At 41.4% G+C, this 26,916-nt stretch overlaps 1 protein-coding gene across 1 annotated transcript; it reads left to right on the top strand.

Moving 5' to 3' along the window:
• Positions 1-1,151: 1,151 nt before the first annotated feature.
• LOC143540349 (derlin-1-like) lies at positions 1,152-26,819 on the top strand. The gene is made up of 7 exons (XM_077033437.1): positions 1,152-1,212; positions 19,217-19,352; positions 20,376-20,449; positions 20,558-20,651; positions 21,557-21,685; positions 25,838-25,998; positions 26,588-26,819. The coding sequence occupies exons 1-7, from the start codon at positions 1,196-1,198 to the stop codon at positions 26,700-26,702; spliced, it is 726 nt and encodes a 241-aa protein (XP_076889552.1). The 5' UTR covers positions 1,152-1,195; the 3' UTR covers positions 26,703-26,819.
• The last annotated feature ends 97 nt before the right edge of the window (positions 26,820-26,916 follow it).

Raw genomic sequence — 26,916 nt, 5'->3', positions numbered from 1 at the left:
TAGTTTCTCATCATCACCCTAGTGCCTTTGAAACTAAATGTTGGGGCAAGAATCGAGCTTAGGTCACATGAAATACCAAGTATCTCTCTTACCACTCTACTACTAACTCGTTTAAAATTAAAAAATAAATAAATATTTGTGTCTTTGAATATTATTGGCGAGTTTGAAGTGTATCCCCGTGTTTAATGTCCTCATGGTGATTATGATGTGTGGTATGGCGGCATATATGAAGGTTGATTAGACCTGTAACGTTTTTTTTTCCAAAGGTGAAGAGTCTTAAGAAATAATAATGAATATTATTAAGGATTTTCTAAAGACACCCAAGGTGTTTAGAAAAAACCAACTTATCCGCCGAGATAGGTAGGGTGTCTCCTCAAAAGTAGTACTTTTTTTTTTGTTTTTTTCTTGTTTATATTTTTTTATTTTATTTTTTGTTTTTGTCTTTCGTCTTTTATGTTGTTTTTGCATTAGTAACTTTCTTTTAAATACTTTCTTTTAATATTTTTTATTTTAAACTAAGTTTCAGGTAAAAACCGAGTAAAAGTCGAACTTCTCGTTTTAACGAGTTAGTCATTGTTCAAAAAACAAAAAATCTTTCATAACCTTTTTTAATTATGTTTCATTTTATATTATATTATATATATTTCTAATTTTGTGTTGTGTTGGAATCAAATTTGGTTTTATACCAAGATCGGGCCGATTTTACACTTGCTTAAACCCCGAGTCTGGGACTTTAATTAATAAAAATTCTCAAACTTGTTTAAGCTACTGATTTTATTGAAGTAATTCATATATTTAAATATTATGGTATTTGGTACCTTATCAAGTCCCGAACCGACTAAATCGAACAAATCTTTAAAAGTCGGATTTTGATGCTTACATTAGCGGAATTGTGTAAACTTGCACTAAACCAACTGCCCTATGTAAAACTTAACAAAGGTTAAGTAAAACTAAATATCAAATACCCGGTTTCATGTAAATCTCGTTTCATTTTATACTTACTTTATTTAACCGTATTTTTTGAAATATAACTTTAAGATCCCGAAAACATTTCTTGAGTTAAATCATATACAACGGGTCGGTTAAATCCGGAACCTTCCTTCCAGTCTAACGAAAACCATATAAAACGGGTTTCTAAACATGTATACTCATCATCAGTGGTTTCTTTCTCTTCAAGATTACGAAATAAGCTTCAATGTCTTCTCCCGCAGAGTAATAATCCACCCTTACATATTATTATTCACTACTCGTTGTTGATTCCTAGTAGTTTCAGTTCATCTAATTTCGTTGATTCCTAGTGTCAAAATCGACTCGTATTGCTAATGTAGATGATTGAAGAGGTAGGTCCCAGCGGAGCCCAGTTGGACCCGCAAGACTCACCTTGAACAGGGACGTCTGCGCAATGACCAACTGCTCCAGCAGGACCCACCATGCTCAAAGAACCTTACGCGCAGTACGCCAGCTGTACCCGCAGGGAAAGCCTCCCAATGGTGAAGTACCCCGCCTGTTCCCGCAGCTGCGGATACAAGCCATCAGGGAAGGCTACCCGCACTAACAGCAAGGCTACACGCACAAGGCATTCGTTACTTCAGTAGTCACATGAAGGAATGAGCAAGGCGGGAACACTCCCGCCTAAATGAGCCAGTCCATATGCTTCTGGAAGGTCTTTCGTACTATACCTACTAAGGTATGGGCGGAACAGACAATTTGACCAGAGCAGCCCATGAACTAATCACAGGGTGACAGCTCACCGACAACAATACGAGGAGGAGCACCCTCTAGTACTGTTTGTCACTATTAGCCGCTGCCTACTCACCAACCCTTACGATGGGACGTGCGCAGCCTACAATTGGTGGAACAGTGCGTAGCCGGCAGTAAAGGAACAGTATACAGCCGACCTTACTACTGTTGGCCGTAACCTATCCACCAACCAGCATGGCCTGTGCGTAGTCCACTGTTGGTAGAACAGGAATACTATTCAGCCGGCTGTACCTGCTTGGAAACCTACCTTCGGCTATAAATACTCCAACACCTTGGAATGGTAAGGACATCATCTGATATCTCAATCTTATCTAGCAATCTCTTAATATACACTTATATTCAGAGCAATCTAGTCTGATTCTCACGCCGGAGGGTGGTCACAAGGAGGAACCCCCCCTTCTCAGTGACGAGCTTACGGTGTCTGTTTTGCAGGTCCCCTGAAGAACAACCTTCTCTGCTAGACCTCATCCTCGTGGAAAACATTACTTAACCCCCCAGATTATCTATAATCTGCCCGTGGGTTCACTTAGTGTTTCTTCATTGGCGCCATCCGTGCATAAAAGCTAGAATTAATTTAGTTTTTTCAAAATTTCTGAAGAAATGGTTAACGTTACTCCGGTCCTAAGGCCAGTAACCGACCAAGAAACCCCGGTAACCACAACCCCAGCAACTGGGGGGAACACCGGCGGTTATACAAATCTTACGAACACTACCCCGACTACCCAAGCCGGGGCAAGTGCAGTAAATATTCCACTGGGGTTCACCGATGCCCAGTTGGAAAAACGAACGAGGGTCCCTCGCCAAACACTAGATCAAGTGAAGGCGTGGGCCGAAGCACGTCAGAGAGAGTTCCAAGCTGAATTGGATGAACGCTTGCGTTCAGTTCAACAGGCTGACGAATTCGGCAGTACTCGCCAACATCTCAATATGAACAGCGAGTGCGAGCACTCAGACGACGAGAGGGAAGAATCCGATACCGACGCAAACCCTCGCCATAAGGCGAAAGGGAAGCGTAAGGAAACGGACTTCCAGCCGAAAAGGAATTTTGGGGAAGCTTTTAAACCCACGAATGCGGAGAGAAACCCGCGTGACTTCTCCAAAACCTTTAGGCCAACTGCTACAAATGCAGGAAAGTCAAAGTTTGCAAGGGACATTGCGGAAGCAATCGCCCCGAGAAGTGCCAAACAAATATCCAACATTGGCACTTATGATGGTCTATCCGACCCAGACGACCACTTGAACAGATTCATTGCGGGGGCAACCGTCAGTAACTGGACGGAACCCACGTGGTGTTATATGTTCCAGATGACTCTGGTTGGAGCGGCCAGGGCATGGTTCGATCGTTTACCGGTCCACCACATATATGACTGGGCGGACTTTAAGAACAAGTTCAGCCAGCACTTCAGCCAACAGAGGAAATATACTGAAGAACAATGGACGATCCTCAACTGCGTGAGAGAGGAGGATGAATCTTTACTAGACTTCATCACCCGCTTCAACTCCAAAAAGCTAAGTCTCGGCAACATAAGTGAAGATCTTGTTCGCGCCGCTTTCATCCAAGGCGCCGAATACCCAGAGCTTATCCGCACATTAACGGGTAAGGATGGCATGCCATCAACATGGGATGCCATCATGACGGCGGCAAAGCGCTTTGCCGAGACGGAGAAGCAGCTGGGAAGGGACCTTCCCCAGAGTACACACCTCTACACGCAGAGGACAAGAGAGAACAATGTTCGGATCGCCCGGCAGAACAAAAAGAGGAAGCTAGGTATCTGGCAGTCAAGGGTAAACTTTGACACCTCATCCAGCTCTCACCCTCTTGTTGGTGGAAGAAATCACACACACCCTTCAAGCCAAAAGCACCGGTGGACGCCACTCACCAAAAGCGTCACGGAGATATTTGCCACCGAAAAGCTACCATGGCCAAAGGCTCCAATGATCCGGCAACGACCTAATGCGGATCAGAGTAAATCCTGTGACTTCCACGGGACAAAAGGTCATAGTACGGAAGAGTGTACATCCTTAAAGGATATTATTGAAGCATTCGTCAAGGATGGAAGACTGGCACACCTGGTGGCATCAATCAAGAAGGGAGGAAGAAACGACAACCGGTACCGAGGCAACGGACGAAAGCCCGTTGACATCAGCATCAACATGGTTCATGGTAAGATCAGAGGAAGAAAAAGGCGAACGATAGAACCATGTGCGTGGAAGGAAGCTGAGGTGCGCTTCCCGCGAGTGCCAGGAGGACCCAGCAAAGAAGGCCCTATCGTCATCAAAAGCCAGCCGGGGCACTACATCACCTCCCGCACTCTTGCTGACAACGGCGCCTCGTCAACGGTGATGTACAGGCAGTTCTTTGACAAGCTAGATGACGAAGACAAGGAACGCCTGGAAACGATCTGCGCCTCGATGGAAGGGTTTGATGGCAGCACAAACACCCCCTGGGTATCCTATCTTTCCCTGTCACTCTTACGGATGGGAAACACTCCCGCACAGAAGATGTGGACTTTGTCGTGATGAGGAAGCCACACCATACATACGACATCCTCTTCGGGAGAGACGGGATGGCAAGATTCAACGCCGTGGTATCCTCAGTCCACGGCATGATGGGATGGCCAACAGCTGAGGGTGTAGCGATGATCACCGGCATTCCCCAGGTATGCATCGCATCTGTCTCATCTAAACCCAAACCAAAGATGGCTAAACCAACCATCACCGAACCAGAAAGATGGGCCTTCAACGGCAAGTACCCTGACCAGGCCGTCACCATTGGCCCAACAATTGTTGATCCCACACGCACCTTACTCAAGCGTTTATTACAAAAAAACGCTGACATCTTCGCGTAGACACCAACTGACATGACTGGTGTACCCCGAAGTAAGGCAGAGCATAAGCTCAAATGCGATCCGGCTGTTACGCCGATCGTACAAAAGCGCAGAGTAATGGGGCCAGAACAAACTAACGCGTGTAGAACCCAAGTCAAGGAACTCCTTGACGCAGGCATCGTACGCGTTAGTAGATATCAAACTTGGGTTGCAAATCCCGTTATGGTACCGAAGAATGACAAACAATGGCGCATGTGCATAGATTTCAAAGATTTGAACAAAGCATGCCCCAAAGATTGTTATCCGTTACCTGAAATTGATCTTAAGGTGGATTCGTTGGCACCGTTCCGCCTTAAATGCTTCCTGGACGCGTATAAGGGGTACATCAAATCCACCTGGCCGTTGATGATCAGGACAAAACCGCTTTTCGGACGCCCGATGGCACATTTTGTTATCAAATGATGCCATTCGGACTTAAGAATGCCGGGTCCACATACCAACGCCTGATGGACAAAGAGTTTCATTCCCAAATTGGGAGGAACTTGGAAGTCTACATGGATGACTTGGTCATCAAAAGCCCTGACCCAGAAGCGATGTTGAAAGACATCGAAGAAACTTTCAACACGCTCAGGAAGATAAACATGAAGCTCAACCCGAGCAAGTGTGCCTTTGGAATGGAAGAAGGGAAGTTCTTGGGGGTCATCGTCACTAAAGATGGCTTCAGAGCGAACCCTGAAAAGGTCGAAGCCATTATCAAAATGGAATCACCTACTACCATCAAACAGGCTCAGACACTGAATGGACGACTAGTGGCACTTAATCGCTTTTTGGCAAACCACGCGGATAAGTCGTTTCCCTTCGTGTCAACGTTGAGGAAATGTTTAAAGAAAACGCATTTCCGCTGGACACCAGAAGCGGAAGCAGCTTTTCAGGAGATTCGGTCACGCTTGATCGAACTCCCAACGCTCACAGCACCAAAAGCGGGAGAGGAGTTAATCCTATACCTTTCCGCAACAGATAGAGCAACCGGGGCAGTCCTGTTAGTAGAGCGAAAAGGCATCCAGATGCCAATCTATTATGTCAGCCGTATCCTAACAGACGTAGAAACCCGGTACTCTACCCTCGAAAAATTAGTCTTGGCACTTATACACGCTTCACGCAGGTTAAGACGATATTTCCAGGGTCACCCAATCACCATTCTCTCTAACTTCAAACTAGCAAACGTTCTAGGCAAACCCGAGTTATCGGGACGCCTAGCCAAATGGGCAATTGAGTTGGGGGAATACGCGATAAAGTATAAGCCAAGACCTGCCATAAAGGGCCAGGTTCTGGCCGACTTTATTGCAGAAGTGCCTGCATCGCGGGAAAAAGAGTGCCAGGAAGAGGCTCAACCCTCTCCAGCACAAGACATCAATGATGTCTGGCGACTCTACACTGATGGAGCAGCCAGTAACGAGGGTTCAGGCACAGGGCTGAAACTAACCAACCCAGCGGGCCACGAATACACTTACGCTATTCGACTGGATTTTCCAAGTACGAATAACGAGGCCGAGTATGAGGCATTCTTGGCTGGGCTGAGAATTGCGCGTAAGATGGGAGTGAAAAACTTGGAAGCCCACGTGGATTCCATGTTAGTAGCCAATCAAATCAACGGGACGTACACGGCCGTGAACGATACAATGGCCCTGTACCTCGCACAAGCAAAATCCCTTATGCGCGATTTCAACGACTGCAAAGTAATACACGTCAAGCGAAGTGAAAACAAATCTGCGGATGCGTTAAGCAAGCTTGCATCATTAGCCTTTACCCACCTAGGAAATGATATCCGCATTGAACTCCTCGAGACACCTTCGGTCCCGCACAAGGAAATTTGTGTCATCCAAACCGGCACGGAAACGTGGATGACACCAATAATAAAATACCTTGCGACAGGTACACTGCCAGAGTCAAAAGCACAGGCAAGAAAACTACGCTGTAAAGCACTGAATTATCAACTCATCGATGACATTCTTTACAGGCGTAACTTTCTTGGCCCACTTTTGAGATGCGTGGACAACCAAGATGCTGACTACCTCCTAAGGGAAGTACACGAAGGCATCTGTGGAATACACGCAGGTCCCCGCGCTGTTGTAGCTAAGCTAAACAATGCGGGATACTTCTGGCCGGGGATGAACTTGTTCCAGTCACCTCTTCGCTGGCATACATCAGAAAATGTAGGTCTTGCCAGCTCTACGCACCCAACACGCACCGCCCGAAGAATGAACTTGTTCCAGTCACCTCTTCATGGCCATTTCAGAAGTGGGCCATCGATGTGACAGGCCCATTTCCTACAGCAGCAGGAAATGTTCAGTTCCTAGTGGTAGCCATCGACTACTTCACCAAGTGGATAGAAGCAAAACCCTTAGCCCAAACAACCGCGAAACATATCAAAAAATTTATTTGGGAATTTATTATTTGTCGTTTTGGACTTCCACAGAATTTGGTGAGCGATAACGGCACCAACTTTGCTGACAAGAAGCTACAACAGTGGCTGAAAGAACTTCAAATCACACACACCTTTACCTCAGTAGCACACCCGCAAGGTAATGGTGAGGTGGAAAGAGCAAATAAGAGCATCGTCGAAGGCATAAAGAAAAGACTCTTGGAACACAGATCCGGCTGGGTGGACGAGCTTCCACACGTCCTTTGGGCAAACAGAACGCTGAAGAAGGCCAGTACGGGAGAAACCCCGTTCAGTCTCACTTATGGCACTGAAGCCATGGTCCCGGTCGAAATTGGTTTACCCTCACCAAGGGTCTTGATTCAGCCAGAAGACAATGATGCCGAAAGACGGTTGGACCTTATGCTAACCGAGGAACGCAGAGACTTAGCCGCAGTGCGTGAAGAGAACTACAAGCGACAAATGCAAAAGTACTACAACACGAGGGTAAAACTCTGCAACTTCAATGTAGGAGACTACATACTGCGTAACAACGAGGCTTCGAACCAAGAACGCCCAGGAAAGCTGGCCCCGGTCTGGGAAGGGCCATACATTATCAAAGAAGTCCTGGGAAAGGGCGCATACCGGCTCGAAAGGCTCTATGGCACTCCCATCCCAAGAACATGGAATGGAGCTCAATTACGCAAATGTTATATGTAGATCAATTCCAAATTTGTAAAGAAAAGGCCTAGAGCCACTTCTAATGGAAATGATTCTCCTTTCACAATGTGTTGATAGCCTTACCTTTATACTTATGAACTTCCCACACTAGTGCCGGTATTCACCGCATAAATGAGGGAAGAAGTAAGTCGTTACGTGTGGAAGGCGGCAAAACCCGCATAAACACAACGCTAAAAATAAGGAAAACCTACACGCAGGTCAGGTGTAAGTAAAGTTTAGCCATCCTTGTAAGTGCAAGTGACGGTCCTACCGCACAATCACGAGCAAGGAAGCAAAACTTCAGCCTATCATCTACCACGTTCAAAGGTTAACTTATTCTGAACACTTAGAAAATTTCAAAGGAAAAGATGAGGAAAACTTCCACGCAGGTCAGATATAAGTAAAGTTAAGCCATCTTACTAAGTGTAAGTGACGGTCATACCCGCACAATCATGAAAGAGGAAGCGAAACAAACTTATAATTTACCACGTTAAAAAGTTAACTTATCTAAGTACTAAAGAAATTACTAAGATCAAAACATGCGTAAAATAAACAAGGCAAAGAACAAACACAATCTTTATTTCATCAAAATTCAAATAATTCAAAGAGCTATACAAAAGCAAAAAGCTAAGCTAGTGGTGGAAAGGGATCTTCAGAATCAAGCTTCAGGACCACTTCCACTTGGACCAGCTCCATCAGTAGAGCGTGGTGGTTCAAGGAAAGCTCTAAGGATAGCAAGCCCATCATCAGCAGCAGCGACTTCGTTCACCTTCTCCACCACCGGATGCGGGAAGGCGGCATACTGATTCACTGCTTGGTCGTAAACAGCTTCAGTATCAACATTGTACAAAGGGAAGTTGGAAGGCGGGATGCCTTTCTCAACGAACCCTAGACCAAGCAGGAAGCCGGCCTTTTCCCCATCCTCATGAGAAGCGTTGAGGGCTGCGCTCATAGCATCGTCATAAGACGTCTCTGAGAAGACCCGATGCACAACCTACAAAGAAAAAATACAAATATCAGAACCTTTTCTATTTATAAAGAAAAGCGTGAAGACATGAAGCTAAACTTACCTGAGACAACGCTTCTCGAAGAAGCCATTCCTTGGCAACCAGAGCTTCTTGGAGGGCAGCTTGAGCTTCGTTACGGGCGCGTTCGGCTTCACTCCTGTTGAGGTTGGCAAGCAACACATCTTTAGCCGCAGCCTCTTCGACGCCCTTTAGCTTACGCTCGGTATGGTCAAGCACCCCCCTCTGGTCCAGTATTTCTTGAAGCTTCTTAGCGTCCTCCATCGCCAAGGCATCATGAGCCTGCTGAAGAGCCTCTAATTTGGCTTTAAGCTCTTCATTCTCCACGCGTAGAGGCTCAGCAACGGCTTCAGCCTTGGTGGCCCTCTCGGTTGCGTTCCTCGCAGTTTCCTTAGCCAGCCGAAGCTGTTCATTAACAGCTTGGGCAGCCTTGGAACGGGCCTCGAGTCGAGCCTGAACTTCAACCTCGAGGGCCTTGAAGGCCTTCTCCTTTTCCGTGGCTAATGCGGAAAGCCTTTGGTTCTCCTCCCGGACAGCTTGCGCCTGAGCCACTTCTTTAAGGCGAGCTGCTTTTAACTTGTCGTTTTCACGACAAAGCAGCTCGACGCGCGGCTGCATCCGGGCCAGGAGAACCCGAAGCTCATTGGTTAGCCTACCCTCCTGGTAGCTAGCCATGGCTTCCCCCAACGCACCACTGGGAGCAGCGTGACGAGCCCATTCCACGCACTCCACAGGGGTGCGAAGGGTTGTTCCTCGGCGAATGTTCCATCGTGGAACATACACTTCATTGGAATCCGACACTGCAAAAAACATAAAGCAGTTAGGAAAAGATGATATATAAAAAAAAAAAAAAAAAAATGAAAAGGGCCAAAAGAACCCTACGCACCTGTAGGGTCAATTACAGGCCGATAGCCGCCAAACCCATCACCTGAACCCAAGGGAAATCCATCCAAGAGGTCAGGCAGATGGGAAGGTGGCAGAGATTGGCGAGAAGCCCCATGCGTACCTGATGGATCGGCCGTCGTTGCCGATGGCGGGGGCACGGTAGAAGCCGCCGCGGTCGCCGCCGCGGAATCCGCAGCAATAGTAACCGCCAGCTCGGTGAAGGATGCTGTAAAAATAGCACTCACAGCCGGCGGTGACGTCATCACAGCTGGAACAGTCGGCTCAAAGGAGTGAGCAACTGAACCAGCGGATGCAGGCACAGGCGCAGCCGCCTGGGTCGTCGCCTCAGGTAGGCTGACCGGGCCTACCGTCATTGGCGGGGAGGTACCACTCTGCGCTCCACCCTGGAATGCGTCAACATCCACGCCTGCGTAAAGAAGATAAGTGTTAACGATATTAAGCTATGAAGATAAAAGCAAAAGAAAATTGTACTTACGGGTTTTCTTGAGCCTGAAGGTACTGAGAGGCGGGGACGAACCCGATGGAGCCGGCCTCTTTGCGCCGGTTACCGTCGTCTTCTTGGGCTCTCCGGAGGTGACAGTCGCAGCCTCCGGAGCAGTGGTCTTATCACCACCGGGATTCCCCGCCACCTCTTCGCTCTCGATCTCCGAATCAGACCGAGGCGCTGGATCGGCAGTGGAGGCCTTCTCCTTCCCCTTCCCGCCGGCAACCTTCTTCTTCCGCACCAACGGAGGACCATCTGCGGATTCCTCATCAGAACATACGATTAGAGGAATTCCAGCAGAGGTTTCAACATTGAGGGGTCGAGGGTCGAAGAGCGCCTTACCTGGCCGACGGGCGCTAAGGATCTCATGGCCTAGCGGATAGACCTCCACGAACCGATCCGCCGTTTGTTCTAGGATGGGCAACTCGTTCTCATCTAGAGCGCGAGTACCCATCCGTGCGGGACCGTCAGCCTCCCGCGGGTTTAGGAGCGACTGCAAGTCGTTCCCCTCTGAAATAAACATGAAAGAAGTTAGAAGAAATTCAAAATCAACAAAAGGGAAAAAGGCATACCATAAGGAACAGAGTTCGAACCGTATTCGAGGACGATCGGAATCTTGCGCGCATTAGCCTCCTTCCACACCCGGCTCATCCCAAGCATCACCATCCCGGACTCCGCAAACCGGTAAACCGGAGATTGGACCCGAGATATCTTCGCAAACCATTCCGCCTCCTGGTAGCTGGAGGCGTAAAGGCTGGGAAGTGCTTGCCCGTTCTTGAATTTCATGGCAATGGGGATGGCGCGAGCGGATATGAAAAAGAACTCCCGCTTCCACGAGCGAAGATTGCGCTCGGTCGCGCAGATCTTTAAACCCTTAATCCGGGTTGTCAACGTGTACCACCCCTGGATGCACCTCCAAGTGTAGAAGGTCATCAGGCGGTCAACATAGGGCTCAATGCCCAGTATCCGGCAAACCCACTCAAAGTGGCGAATCTTAGCGATCGCCATGGGGTGCAACTCGGTCAAATGAACACCGTGCCTCTCAAGGACACGGTAAACAAACTTTGTCAATGGGAACCTAAGATTCCCATAGACAAAGAATGGAGCATATACCCCGATCTTGCCTCTGGGGGCATCGTACACCGTCTGGTGGGGTTCAGGAAACTCAGGCTCGAGAGACTCGAGCATGAACTTCCTGACGACGTACCGATACAGATCGCCAGGCAGAGCACACTGGCACTCGCCAGCAGTACTCTTGTCATCAACTGCAGATTCGAGATCACGAGACATCTTGTAAAAGAAGAAAACGATTTCGGGAAAATGCTTGCCTGAAAAGGTTAGTATTCGCCGGAAATCGCAAAGAAGATGAAGAGAAGAGTGAAAGTGTGGATTACAAAGAACCCTCTCCCCCTTTATATACTAATCGCAATTAATGCGATGAAATTAATGCGGAAGAGAGAGAAAACGAAGGTGCAATGAAACTATGACACGTGGCAAAAAGCAAGCTGGCAACAGCTGTTGACAGGACGCATACCATTAATTTCGCGGCCACGCGCCCGAAAAATCGAGCCCACGCGCCTGAAAAAGCGTCTGGAATGACCATGTACTGTCACGTCACCATAACTTCCTGCACGTCCTGACACAGTCAGAAGAAACCGTCGCACGACGTTTCAGAGGTTTGGACTGTTCTTATCCTTTCACCAACTCTTCAAATTTCAAAATTCAAAATTCAAAAAGATTCAAAAGTAAGCGGGAAAATACCCCTTACCTTGGCAACCAAGTAACCGTAAGACGAATGCGGGTACAGTGTTAAGGCAAAACCCTTCACATACTTAGCACCCGCAGGGAATTGACGCAAGGAATACCTTGGAAGTAAAGTAACCGTAAGACGAGTGCGGGTACAGTGTCAAGGCAAAACCCTTCACGTACTTAGCACTCTGCAGGGAATTCAAACCAAGAAGGATCTTCTGGGCCATGCTTGCGGAAACGGGAATAACATTCCCGCACGACGGGAACGTCGAGAACTATATTGTTTGAAACTCCAAGATGGAATTGGTGGTTTTAGCATAATTGATCACTATGTTGAAAACTACCAAGACCCCATGGAGAATCCACACAACTGGGACTCAACGCTCCTGACGTGCGAGGAGGTTACAAACCTACCCGCTTCACACCCAAAGATCAAGCAGAAAAGTCGAGAATTTCTGCGTGACATCAGGAAAACCGCGGGATGAATCACCACGGAAAACCGAAAAACTAAACCCTTTTCAAAACCCCTTGCTAAGTCCAAAAGTTCACCTCACTTATTAATAATTCATGAGAAGAACATTGGACTGGGGGGACTTGAAGAGGTAGGTCCCAGCAGAGCCCAGTTGGACCTGCAAGACTCACCTTGAACAGGGACGTCTGCGCAATGACCAACTGCTCCAGCAGGACCCACCATGCTCAAAGAACCTTACGCGCAGTACGCCAGCTGTACCCGCAGGGAAAGCCTCCCAATGGTGAAGTACCCCGCCTGTTCCCGCAGCTGCGGATACAAGCCATCATGGAAGGCTATCCGCACTAACAGCAAGGCTACACGCACAAGGCATTCGTTACTTCAGTAGTCACATGAAGGAATGAGCAAGGCGGGAACACTCCCGCCTAAATGAGCCAGTCCATATGCTTCTGGAAGGTCTTTCGTACTATACCTACTAAGGTATGGGCGGAACAGACAATTTGACCAGAGCAGCCCATGAACTAATCACAGGGTGACAGCTCACCGACAACAATACGAGGAGGAGCACCCTCTAGTACTGTTTGTCACTATTAGCCGCTGCCTACTCACCAACCCTTACGATGGGACGTGCGCAGCCTACAGTTGGTGGAACAGTGCGTAGCCGGCAGTAAATGAACAGTATACAGCCGACCTTACTACTGTTGGCCGTAACCTATCCACCAACCAGCATGGCCTGTGCGTAGTCCACTGTTGGTAGAACAGGAATACTATTCAGCCGGCTGTACCTGCTTGGAAACCTACCTTCGGCTATAAATACTCCAACACCTTGGAATGGTAAGGACATCATCTGATATCTCAATCTTATCTAGCAATCTCTTAATATACACTTATATTCAAAGCAATCTAGTCTGATTCTCACGCCGGAGGGTGGTCACAAGGAGGAACCCCCCCCCTTCTCAGTGACGAGCTTACGGTGTCTGTTTTGCAGGTCCCCTGAAGAACAACCTTCTCTGCTAGACCTCATCCTCGTGGGAAACATTACTTAACCCCCCAGATTATCTATAATCTGCCCGTGGGTTCACTTAGTGTTTCTTCAATGATTGAATCGTGTAAATTAGGCTTCAATTTAGGTTTCGAAGGATTGATTAGCTGCCGATTGTCGTGTTCTTCGTAGTAATTGGAGTGTGTGATCAGCTTGTTTAGTTTCATGATTCAGCATTTGGAAATTGAACTGCAAGAGTCATTGCTTTAATCCTTACATGTTTATGTTTACGCAATTATACCTGTACGATTGTTCGTTATTCGTTGACTTGCAGTTTTAGTTCATGTAAATCTAGTGTTAAGTCGACTCGTGTTGTTAATCTGTGTGTTATTTAAGCGATGCAGATGACTGAATCGTGCTAGTTATGTTTGTATTTAGGTTTTGAAGGATTTATCTGTTGATTAACTGGTGATTGTTGTGTTATCTGTAATTTTGAAGTTGATTGACGCCGATTGGAGTGTGTGATTTGAAAATGTAATGCAGGTTTAGCTAATCAGCTTGTTTAGTTTCATGATTCAGCTGTCTAGCATTTGTTAATTGAACTGTAAGAGTAGTTTCTTTAATCCTTACATGTTTATGTTCATGTAAATCTAATATGCGTGCTATTTAGGTCGCATAGATGGTTGAATTGTGTAAATTGTGTTTATTTTTGTAACACCCCAACCCGGAACAGGCTAACGTGTTACTATTACAGACATCATAACAAAATTCGAATAAGCCTAAGTCAAATTATATTTACTCAAGTAACCGAAAATGAATAGCCTTTAAAAAAACTTGAACTTCATTATTATCTCTCATCACTAAATTCCCAGAATCCCGTATTACCTGAAAACAAAATAAGAAAAACAAAACAAGAAAACACGGCTGAGCCAAAAATTGCCCAGTAACGGAAAGAACAATAGTATAGGTAAGGACAGACGTAAGAGAATAAATATACGAACTTCAATTCAAACTTGAAACCAACCCTTTTTACCTAAACATATACTTAATAAAATTCGGATGTATGATCCGACACTTGGCCAGAACATGGTCAAACGCATGCGGAAATATATCAGAACTATAACAAAAACACCCAGAGCCAGAAACATATAACTTGTAACATATAATGTGTGACGTGTAACATATAACGTGTAACATTTAACTGAACTATAATTAAATGCGAAACATAATCCGATACACGATCGGGACGTAATCTGAATATACTCAAATTTAATCAAATGCATATACACATATCAAAACGGACCAGAAATATAGCGAAACAAAATATAATTACTAAAATACACGACGATGATGTTAAAATAAATAGGTCGTGTAATACGGAAGCACCCAGAGCCGAAACAGAGGGGTACACAGCTAGCTAGTCCATGCACCAAAGAGACGGTGTGGGTGGCGTGCACACATTGTTCCATCTCAAACAGAAGTCAGGAGTCAGGAGTCAGAAGTCGGAGCTAAGATCGATCTATACGCCTCTAAGTGGCCAATGTACTACATGAGTACTTTCAGAGACGCCGTGAACTTTGATTACGCACTGTCACGATAAGTGCCATGTCAGGAGTCAGGAGTCAGGAGTCGGAGCTAAGATCGATCTATACGCCTCTAAGTGGCCAAGGTACTACATGAGTACTTTCAGAGACGCCGTGAACTTTGATTACGCACTGTCACGATAAGTGCCATGTCGTTGACGCCCCAACGACAAGTCAGAAATGCTCGGGTAACAGAGTACTGAACTAAAGTCGTATAACTAAATTATATTATATAAAATAACTGAACTCAAAATATAACCGACGAGTAACGAAAATCCGTACTACAAAGTAACGGAATAGAGTCAATACTAAAAGTGAACAAAAACAGAATCCGTACTCTGAAGTAACGAAATATAATTAATACTAAGAGGAAACAAAAACAGAATCCGTACTACGAAGTAACGGAATGTATATATAATACTAAGAGTAAACGATAACAGATTCCGTACTACCAAGTAACAGAATATAATTAATACTAAGAGAAAACAAAAACAGAAACCGTACTACCAAGTAACAGAATATAATTAATACTAAGAGTAACAAAAACGGAAACCGTACTACGAAGTAACAAGAAACAGAATCCGTACTACAAAGTAACGGAATAGATTCAATACTATAAGTAACCGAAAACAGAAACCGTAATGAAGTAACGGAATATAATTTATACTATGAGTGACAGAAACCAGAATCCGTACCTTAACAAATCAAACGTAAACAAATTCGGGTAGTTCTCAATTCGTCACGAATTAGCACCTACATTAAAATTATCTTCCAGTTAACTTACAAAAGTTCAATTAGTTGGTTAACTGATTTTTCCGACGACGAGGACTTTTAAAATTATGATTTATTGTTAGAAGCTTATTGTCATGCTTGTTTTTAGTAATTATTGTCAAGAACGTTTAAGTTTCCAGAAGGTGACAATTTTACTAAACTTTATTTATTCATGTGTTGAAGTAATAAAAAAAACAATACATAATACTTTGTTTATTATATAATGCATCTACTAAACATGTGTGGATAAAAGAACAAATCAAAAGAAATAATATATCCATACCCAAAAGCTTTAGTTCAAAAATTGCATGACAGAGACGTACATGAGTTGTCGTTTTTTTTTTTTTTTTTTTTTAATAGATATCAATTCAATATAGCTTACTACTTATCTTCTTCCAAATCAAAGTTCTATATTAATCATGTTTTAGTCGCCGGAATAACCAAACTCACACAAGCTTATTTAGGGAACGCGTAGCAGCAGAGAGTCGGAAGTCCTTACCTCAGTAACTGAATGAAACGGAACGAAGACTTTAAAAACGGGAATCGGGTTCCAATTTAACATCTTAGTCGCCGGAAACTAATCGATCAAAATTTTAAGATCCATATTCAACCAAACGAACGATTTATCAAAGAGTAGGCTGTTACCTTCAAGGTGGGGGATTCACGGTGGCGGTACATAGCGGCTTAATGCGGAAACACAGAGAGCGGAGGCGAACGGTGGTGTGTGACTACCCGCGGAGTCAGCGAGAACTCGAGGTGGCTGCGGTGCCCACGTTTCTCCGGCGAGTTGTAGGGATTACGGTGGTGGTGTTGACGGCAGGGAAAGATTAAGATTTATTGGATTTTTAATCAATGAACATTCCTTGGAATTGTTATCGTATGTATCTATATTAACGAATTTGAAACAAAATCAAATCCCGATATAGCCGTATGGTTTGTTGAGATAGCCTTACGTAAGTCGGCTGTGAAGAGATGCAGATCATGTGTTCTTCAAACTGGTTTTCACGAAAAGGCAATAATGGTCCCTCTACTTTGTTTCATAATTTATTTCCACATTTACTTAGCAAACATTTTACTTTAGTGTTTGTTTTAAGTAACCTTTTACTTTTGGTTATTATTACTCATGTGTATGTTAAAATAGTATTTATGTTAAAAAGTTTAGCTTATATTTCATTAACGTTCTACCCATTTACGAGATACTAACACTTTTAATTAATGATGTACTTGGAGGTGATAAGACTAGTTCAAAAATTATATCTTGAAATTTTAGGATTAGGTGTGCTTATTATCTATCTATTTATTTAAATTGTTTATTTATATGAGTTTGCAACGATATACTACAATAATAATATTCAAATTCTACTTAATGGTATCTTTACTCAAATCATAAGTGATAATATATATATATGTATATATATATATATATATATATCGTTAACAAGTTAACCCACGTATATATATTATCTTACCTCTAATACCATTTGATTACATATCAAATTTGAGTTCCCAACGAAATTCTAAATTCAATACAATTTCCATTAAACCATAATCATTTAAATAATCATCTTATTTTATTATCATAAAATTTAGCTATTATAATTATTATCTGAAAAATTCGGATATTACAATTTTTGTGTTCATTAGCTGCCGGTTATTGTGTTATACGTTTGTCAATTGACGCCGATTGAAGTGTGTAATTTGAATATGTAATTCAGGTTTAGCTATTTAGCTAATTAGCTTGTTTAGTTTCATGATTCAGCTGTATGCAGTAAAGGACCGATATTTGAGATATCGGTTATCGCGGTTTAATATCATGTAAAATTGCACTAACAATTCAGTATACTCTCCAACCATTAACAAATTTACCTTTTGCAACTTGCAAAACACTAACAATCGTTGCAAATAGGAACCGATTAAGACTTAAAACATTGACATTGAACATTAAAAATTGATAATTAAGGCTTAAAACGGGAATATTGGTCAAATATCGGCCAATATCTCCGATGTTATCGGTACCGATATTCTGAGCGATATTTTGACTGGTATTTTACCAACAGACCGATAACCAATATGTCACCGATCACCGATATATTGGTGATATCGACTGCATAGGTTATGGATTGAACTGTCAAAAGCAATGCCATAGAATCTAGAGCTTAAAAAACAAACAATTCAGTTATTAAAACATAATAACCGAATTTGAGACGGGAAGTCTCTGATTACCAAATTCGAGATGGAAAGTCTCCAATTACAAGGCTAAAGAAAGCCTAATACATAATGTGCTATTGTTTATATTCTTTCCTATTTATGATTTATGGAATTTGGGGAAAGGTATAGAGAGAATTGTGAATTCTGCACAATTGTGGCATGATTGATGTATATGTTTAGTTGCTATTTGTTACACCAGATTGTGAAAATGTGTAGTATTACCAATCAGTACCTTAGTCTATAAATTGTGTGGTTGAAATCCAAAGAAGGAACTGTGCTTGGATTGGAGAGTACAAGTATTTAACCCCTAGGTTCACTAACTGTATCAATTTGGAAAGATTGTTGAATTATGCTTTCAAGGTTATGTATTTTCACATAATTTTATGTTTGCCTTGACATGCCTTTATAATCAGTTGGAATCAATTATAATTTTATAGGTTTTAAGTGAAGAAAGAACTTACTGCATGATATGATGGCAGGCTATAGCTGTATTTAGAATTAAGTATAGAAGAAGAGAAACTTATGGCTTTTAAATATAGTTATGTTCATTAAATCTTGTATGAAGGATGATTCGACTGAAGCTGATACCAATGGCTGCAGTTGCATGCGTTTTGTGTTGATAATGTTTCTTTATTTTGTGATTAGATGCTTAAAAAATGAAACATTGTTAGTTGTTACTTTGAAAGGAGCATGCCAGAAAAGAAAATATGTGAATTGCAAAGGTTTAATATCAATATGCAATGTAATTATAGTATCATACTGTTCAATCTAGTATTTTATCAATGATATCACTCTTGTTGTTATACCACTCGTAAGATATAGGATATCCATAAACTAATAAATGTCTCACAGATATGACCGTTAGTTCTTTATACGGATGTATAAAAATTGAAAAATACATATTTTAAATGAATGCAAGATGGTAATAACTAGATATGGCATTCAATGATGGAACATTACAAACCTTCACCTAAAAGGAATGCAAGGTGGACCAAGTTTTAAATGTCCTACATTTCACTTGAAAATTGCCAAGAACAGTCAGCAGAAGTACTAAATTTAACACTTTGGCTTGCATGATTAAATGCTTATCTATTTTGAGCTAGGATATCCATACATTTGAAAAACAAGTGAAACGCTTCTTGAAGGGATGGGTTATTGGGTTGTGTGTTATTTCTAACGCATCAAATGTGTCATATAATGAATTTTAGTTTGAAGAGAAACTGGTCATATATCTTTGTGGACATTTAATATGTGATCGGATCTTTCTTCATTAATGCACTGATCTCTATTAGTCTATTTACCATGTTTCAGATGGTACAATTCACTTCCACCTATAAGCAAGGCCTATGGGACCTTGTGCTTGCTAACTACAACAGCAGCTACACTAAAGTTATTGCCAATCTATTATATTGCGTTGCTCCATGAAGAGGTCTTTTATCGTTTTCAGGTACGGGTTCTCTCTTGATTGCTGAAAAAAAAATTAGAATGCGACTCAGTTTCTTATGAAGGCCGATTTGGGTTCTCTTTTATCTCAAACGGGTCAGATACCCAGACTAAAAATGAGATAAATGGGATTCATGTGGGTTGAAAAGAGTTGGTCCTGTTTTTAAAACACGGTTCAACTGTTATTCAGCCATATTGTTTGTGTTTCACGCATATGTGAGGTCTAAATTCCTAGAAGTCGTTCATGGCTATTTATAAAAAGAAAAGGTTTATGGGTTGCTTAATGTGATGCGGCATAACATGGAAACTTTAAAAACCCTTAAAAATCTATGATAAAGATGCTCTTATTGTGATATTGTTTTTCTTTGTTTTTTGTTTTTTTTTTTTAATTACAATTAATGCGTTATTAGTTATAATCAAATATAAAATGGACAAAAAAGTGTTTGTGGGTCAAGGGTCAACCCAATGTGCCCTTACCAAAACTTATCCGTCCTAACCCGAACCATTTTGGACCTATCCTGTTCATTTTGTCATCTCCAAGTTTAAGCAAAATATTAAGTATAGTTTTTGTAATATAAATAAGTGATCGATTCTCCACCACAAGTATGATAATATTTTGATTAGGGACGTGTAAATGAGCCGGGGCTGAGCTCGACTAGGCTAGGGCTTGAGCTTGTTTAACGCACGAGAGCTTGAGCTTGGTTTGAGTATTTCTAAAGCTCGAGCTCGGCTCATCTTGGTTCATTTATAATGTATCAATTAATTTTTTAAATATTTTTATATATGTTAAGTATAGCTTTTATATATAAATATGTATATTTATATGTAAGTAAAGTTTATATAAATATAGGCTGGTTTAAGTTGGCGAGCCAGCTCGAGCTCGGGCTCAAAATTTCGGCTCAGTGAGCTTTTAGCGAGCCGATTTCATGTAGTTCACGAGCGGCTTGGCTCCTGCACACCCCTAATTTTGAGTCTCACAATGATTGTAATATGCCTGTTTAAATTTATCACCAAATTAATATTTCAGGTGTGGAGACTTCTTACAAACTTCTTCTTTCTTGGCCCTTTCTCTATCAATTTCGGGATCCGCTTACTAATGATGTGAGTGACTTCTGATTTAATCACGATACCTGTGTTCATGTATGTTAGAGTTCAATTGGTCAATGCTTATCGTTTGACTTCTGATTTCTTTAATTTGTTTCATATTAGAGCAAGATATGGAGTTCAATTGGAAAGCGGGCCTTTTAATAGGCGTACAGCAGACTTCTTATGGATGATGATATTTGGTTCTTTAACACTTTTGGTATGTAAAAAACTGAAGTTACATTATCATGATGCAACTCATTTGTATGATTATATTTTGAGTTTTGTGCGGGCATAAGTTAATGTAAGAGTAGCAAAAAAACCTAGGGGCGTGCAAAAAACCGAAAACCAAACAGTATTTGTAACCGGAAAAAATGAACTGAATTGTGAATTTGGTTTTTGGTTCCACAAATTTTGCTAATTTGGATAACCGAATTGAATTCAGTCCAATGTTAACCAGTTTTATCGGAAAATTGAACTAAACAAATTGGTTTAATTGGCTGAATGCAGTTCGGTTAGACACATTTCTAAATTTGGACCGGATCGTTTTTCGGTTAGGGCCAAAGAAAGTTTCGGTTCCACAAATCTTGCTAATTCGGATAACCAAATCAAATTCAGTCGAATATTAACCGGTTTAATCAGATAACTGAACTGAACAAATCGGTTTAATCGGTTGAATTCAGTTCGGTTAGACACATTTCTAAATTTGGATAGGTTCGGTTTTCGGTTAGGGAAAAAAAGTACAAAGCCAAATAAACCGATGAACACCACTACAAAAACAGGTAATTTTTGTGTATTTCTTAAAGTTTGTAAGTCATTATTATGTTAAATACGATTAGAAGAAATAAGATGCTAGATAAAATCTAATACTTCTAATTGTTAATTTGTATTAAAAATTTTATATTGATAGAAATGGTTCATGATTATGATACATACGCATAGATACATATGTATCAACATCAAACCGGCTGCCTTGCTTACGTTTGTGAACACTCCTATCTTTTAACCATGTTTGAAATCTAGTCTTGATTATATGCATTGACCTTATTATATTGCATGGTTTTAAAGACCTCAAGTCACTCTCTCTGTAGTTTTTTTTAACTGTCGTTATATCTGGTTTTATAGGTATTATCATTAATTCCTTTCATTGAGTCGTTCTTTTTGGGGGTATCACTTGTTTTTATGCTCCTGTATGTGTGGAGCAGGGAATTTCCAAATGCCAACATCAACATTTACGGCCTCGTTCAACTAAAGGTATGTTCTGTTTCTTTTTTTTTTTTGGTGAACTTAATTATAATTATTATAAATTTAGCAAATTTTTTGGTGAACTTAATTATATCAATCAATCAATCATACCCAGTGAAAAATCCCACCAATAGCAAAGCTATAAGTAGGGTCTAGGGAGGGTGGGATGTAGGCACACCGTACCTTTATCCAATAGAATAGAGAGGTGGCTTCCAGAGAGACCCTTAGCTCTAAAAATCATATGTATGAGAATCCAAGTTCAACAGCAATATAATTAATAATACACTTAGTAATAATAATGATAATAATATATAGATATATTGAAATAGTAAGGATAAACTCCCAAATATATATATATATATATATAAGAAATGAGAATAACATAATGAGAATAACATAATGGCGTATGACCAAAAATAAGGTAAAGAGAAGCCCCTAAGTTACTACTTTCTCCCTAGAAATCATTAACCTTAATTCTACGTCTCCAAGAATTCCTATCCTCAACCATGTCATCAGAGAGGTTTAAGTCTAGCAAATCATGCCTAATCCTCTCATCCTAAGTCAATTTAGGTCGGCCTCTACCCTTCCTCCCCTCTATAGTAATGTTTTCTACAGATCTTACAGGATTCGTTATCTGTTTTCTCTTCACATGTCCAAACCATGTCAATCTTCATTCTCTTATTTTGTCTGATATGTTAGCTACCCCTAATCTCTCCTGAAACACACCATTTCTTATTCTGTCTAACTTTGTGTGCCCACACATCCAGCGTAGCATTCTCATCGCTGCTACCTCCATCTTTCGCTCTTGTGTCTTCTTGATGGTCCAACAATCTGTTCCATATAACATTGCATGTCTAACTGCGACCCTATAAAACTTTCCTTTTAGTTTAGTTGGGAATCTCCTGTCACACAATACACCTGTGGCTGCTCTCCATCTACACCATCCTACTTGAACATGATGTGCCACATCACTGTCTAACTCCCCATCGCTCTGAACAAACGATCCTAGGTACTTGAACTTCGTTACCTGTGGGACCATTTGCCCTTCACTGGTGATATGGATGTCCTCATTGTCATTTACTCCATCAAAATCACAATGGAGGTACTCGGTTTTGGAGCGACTAATCCTTAAACCTTTCCCTCTAAGGTTGTTCGCCACTCATCTAGTCTCATGTTAAGATCTTGTTTTCTCTCAGCAACTAACACAATATCGTCTGCGAACATCATGCACCACGGGAGTGTCTCTTGAATCGATTTTGATAACTCGTCTAAGATTACAGCAAAAAGAAACGGGCTCAACGCTGACCCCTGGTGGAGGCCTACCTCCACGGGGAAGAGGTCAGTGTCCCCCACTGGTGCACGGACACTTGTAGTACTCCTAGCATACATATCTATAATTATCTCTATATATTTCCTTGGGACCACTCTACTCTCCAGGCAGTCCCAAAGCACTTGGCGTGGCACACTGTCGTACGCCTTTTCTAGGTCAATAAACACCATATGAAGGTCTCGCTTCTTCTCCCTATACTTTTCCATCAAACTTCTTATGATGTGTATTGCCTCTGTGGTGGAACGCCCCGGCATAAAGCCAAATTGGTTCACCGTAACTTGAGTTTCCCGTCTAAGTTTAATCTCAATCGCTCTTTCGCATAGCTTCATAGTATGGCTTAGTAGCTTGATTCCTCGGTAGTTACTACAACATTGGGCGTCTCCTTTGTTCTTATAGATTGGGACTACGACGCTACTTCTCCATTGGTCTGGCATCTTACCAGATTTGAGGATAATATTGAACAAAGTCGTTAACCACATGGCTCCTTCTTCTCCCAAACACTTCCACACCTCGATGGGTATGTTGTCTGGGCCGACCGCCTTAGCTCTTCCCATTCTCTTGAGCGCAGTTTGCACCTCTTCCTTTGTGATCCGTTGACAGTAGCAATTATTCGGTTGTTGTCGTTGCAAGGTTGTGTAGTCATATTCTTCTTGGTAAGCTCTCCCATTGTTAAAAAGGTTTTGGAAGTAGGTTTTCCATCTTAGCTTGATGTCCTGCTTCTTAAACAGTACATGCCCATCCGTATCCTTTATAAACTTCACAGGTCCTAGATCTTGCCTTCTACGCTCCCTAGCTTTGGCAATTTTAAACATAACATGTTCTCCCTCTTTTGTTTCTAAGTGTTCATACATCCGTTTATATGCCGTGTTCTTTGCTTTTGACACTGCCTTCTTCGCCTCTTTCTTGGCCGTTTTGTAAGTCTCCCTCAATCTCACTCTCTCCTCCTCATTCGTGCACCTCATAAGCTCCCTAAAACTTCCTTGTTTGTCCCTTATCTTGTCCTGTACGACCTCGTTCCACCACCAAGACTCCTTATGTCCACCTGCCTTTCCTGTTGTGACCCGAGAGCCTCCTTTGCTACTTGAATGATCTTTGTCGCCATAGCTTCCCATATCTGAGTTGAGTTCCCATCTATTCAGATCAATGTCTGCAACATGAGTTTGTCCTTAAACAGTGGAAGATTGTCGTCCTTCAAATTTCCCCATCTAATTCTAGGTGTACCTTTCCTTTGTTGCTTAGTCAGTTTATTTCTGAAGCCTATAATATGCTAAATTTATAATAATTTATAATTATAATTATTATAAATTTAGCATATTATATACATCTCTCTCTTAGAAAATGTCACAGAAATATCCAGAAATCTAAATAGAGAAATAACATAAGTAACAAAAATCACACAAATAAATAAATTCTATTTGACTATGCCTCTTCAAGTGACTCAATAAGATAGACTGACCAGTTCCGACTTCCTAAAACTTACCAAAGATTCAATCCAAATTTTTGCAATCGTGCAATGTTAAAGTGTTTTTATTTTCTATATTTTTTTTATATTTTATAAAAGGGTATCTTAGTCATTTTAAAGGTGCTTAATTGGAAAAACTAATGCTCATCCATTTCGAGTTTTAGAACTAATGGGAGCATACATGTTTTTTCAAACTTAAGGACCAAACTTGCAATTTAGGCGGGCAAGCCATAGGGGCATCCAAGTAATTAGCTCTCTTAAAATCACCGACATATAGCATGTTTCTCTAAATGAACATTATTTTATGGAATTTGGTAATTAGATTATTTTATTATATTTGTTATGTAATGGATAAATATATAAATATGCTTAGTGTTGCAACATGATAATATGTTTATGAAATTTGGATGGGCAAATACGAATATATGAGAGATTAGTTGTAAATTTTTCAATCTTTCTGACTTGTATTATTGTTAGCAGATTAGTTTATTATATTACCACTCGACCTGCTGGTGATAAATATGGGTCAAATTGAAACCTCTGCCTAGACCCCTTGGTTTAAAAAGGCGTTAGACGAGGTGAGACATTTTGGTCTAAAAAACTGAAGCGCGAAGCGAGAGCTTCAGGTATGTGAGGCGTCCAATTTAAAAAATACTAAAAATTAATTATATATGACATATTCTACTTGTTAATGAATTATAAAGATAAAACATATTTGTAAAACTAAACATGAATACTTAATGCGTAGGTTAAACATTATAAAAACATACTTAAAAGTTGCAAAACACTTCATTCTTAGAAAACAAGACGGTCAAAAATAAAAATTGTATCACACAAGCATTTAATAATAAAATAAAGTATAAATGTATAGTAAAAAGTAATAATGAAGAAAAATACCTCGAGTCATAAACAGTTGTGTAATAATTAGCAGAGTTTGAACCGATTAAAAAGATAAACTTGAACTGTCTAGAAGGTTGACATTTGGAGAAGATAAAGTTTGAATATGAAAATTAAAGAGTGGTTTGAATTGAAGATAGAGTGATAAATATATATAATACGGCTGGGTAATGTTTTACGGATGGGCCCCAACGTTAATATTTTAAGCAGATGGGACCAAGCATACGTTTTCACATGAAGCGCTGCCTCAATCGCCTCACGCCTCACCCGCTGATGTGCCGCTTTAGGCCGCCTCATGTATTTTCTCGCCTTACGCGTAAAATAAGGTGTTTTCCTCACACCTCAGGCGCGCCTTTTTAAACCAAGCTAGACCCTACATATATTAGAACCCAGTTGACCACAGGTTTGACCTTTAGGGTTGACTAATTAACCCATATTTGACTATTAAGTAAATTCTCGACACTATTTGCAGGCATTCTATTTGCCATGGGCCATGCTCGCTATGGATGTAATATTTGGTTCGCCAATTGGCCCTGATCTATATGGCATCATTGCGGGCCACATGTACTACTTCTTAACGGTTTTGCATCCTTTAGCTGGGGGAAAGTTCATTCTGCAAACTCCTAAGTGGGTGTATCCTTTTTTTATTATTCTTGCATAATAACTTATAAATGGGCGGGCTACGTGATAGTAAAATGCCATGGGTTGAAAAGGTTCGTTTTCAGTATGGTTCCGGAACCCATTTTATACTTTTTTATATACTCAATTAATAGGCAAATTACAATTTAGGCAAATTTCATGAAATAGAAACGGGGATTTTAGCAACCGACTTCAAATTAGGGGCAATAACGGAAAACCAACCTTTTCAAGTTATTACCGATTATAGCCAACCAACTTGATTTTATATACAAATTGTTACGTGGCATGTACATATAACGCCATTTCAATAATCTTTGAAAAAATAACAATTGACCCGGTTGAAAAACTAGCGACAATAAAAGGTTAACTTGATCGCTAAAATCGGTAACAAAATGTACGTTTGTTTCTATTATGGATGATTTTCAAGTTTAACTCGTGTGACATGTTCTTTTCGCTTAATTTTTTATTTGACCCATTTGAGATAAAACTCGACCTGAATTGACCGGTAAATAAATGGGTCTAAATTACCACTTCTAATGCGACATTGATTTTATGTGAAATTTCTTAACTCGATGTTGCTTAGACATAAAATAGCTGCGAAGTACAGAATCGGAGCTCCAGCATACACCGCAACGACCCAACAAGCTAGTAACACGAGTGGGCCGTTTAGAGGAAGATCTTATCGCGTTGGTGGTTGATTTTATGTTATGATAATTAGTTGATCTTTAAAACAGGGTGAGGTGGGACTTTGACAATTTGGACATCGGATACCATTTGTAGTAGTTCTCGTGTACAAAACTAAAAGTGCGTCAAAAACGGATGAATCTTTTAATTTATAATTTTTTCGCATTTTGTACATTTTTTGCTTTTCAAATTTGGTTGTATGGTTGGGTTTCAAGTAAAGGTTATAAG

The sequence above is a fragment of the Bidens hawaiensis genome, unplaced genomic scaffold (genome assembly GCF_021521415.1).
Source record: "Bidens hawaiensis isolate Kalapana, Puna unplaced genomic scaffold, B.hawaiensis_p1.1 tig00012228_1, whole genome shotgun sequence".
Classification (NCBI taxonomy): domain Eukaryota; kingdom Viridiplantae; phylum Streptophyta; class Magnoliopsida; order Asterales; family Asteraceae; genus Bidens; species Bidens hawaiensis.
The sequence above is the reverse complement of the archived record's forward strand: the minus strand, read 5'-3'. Positions and strand labels throughout refer to the sequence as shown.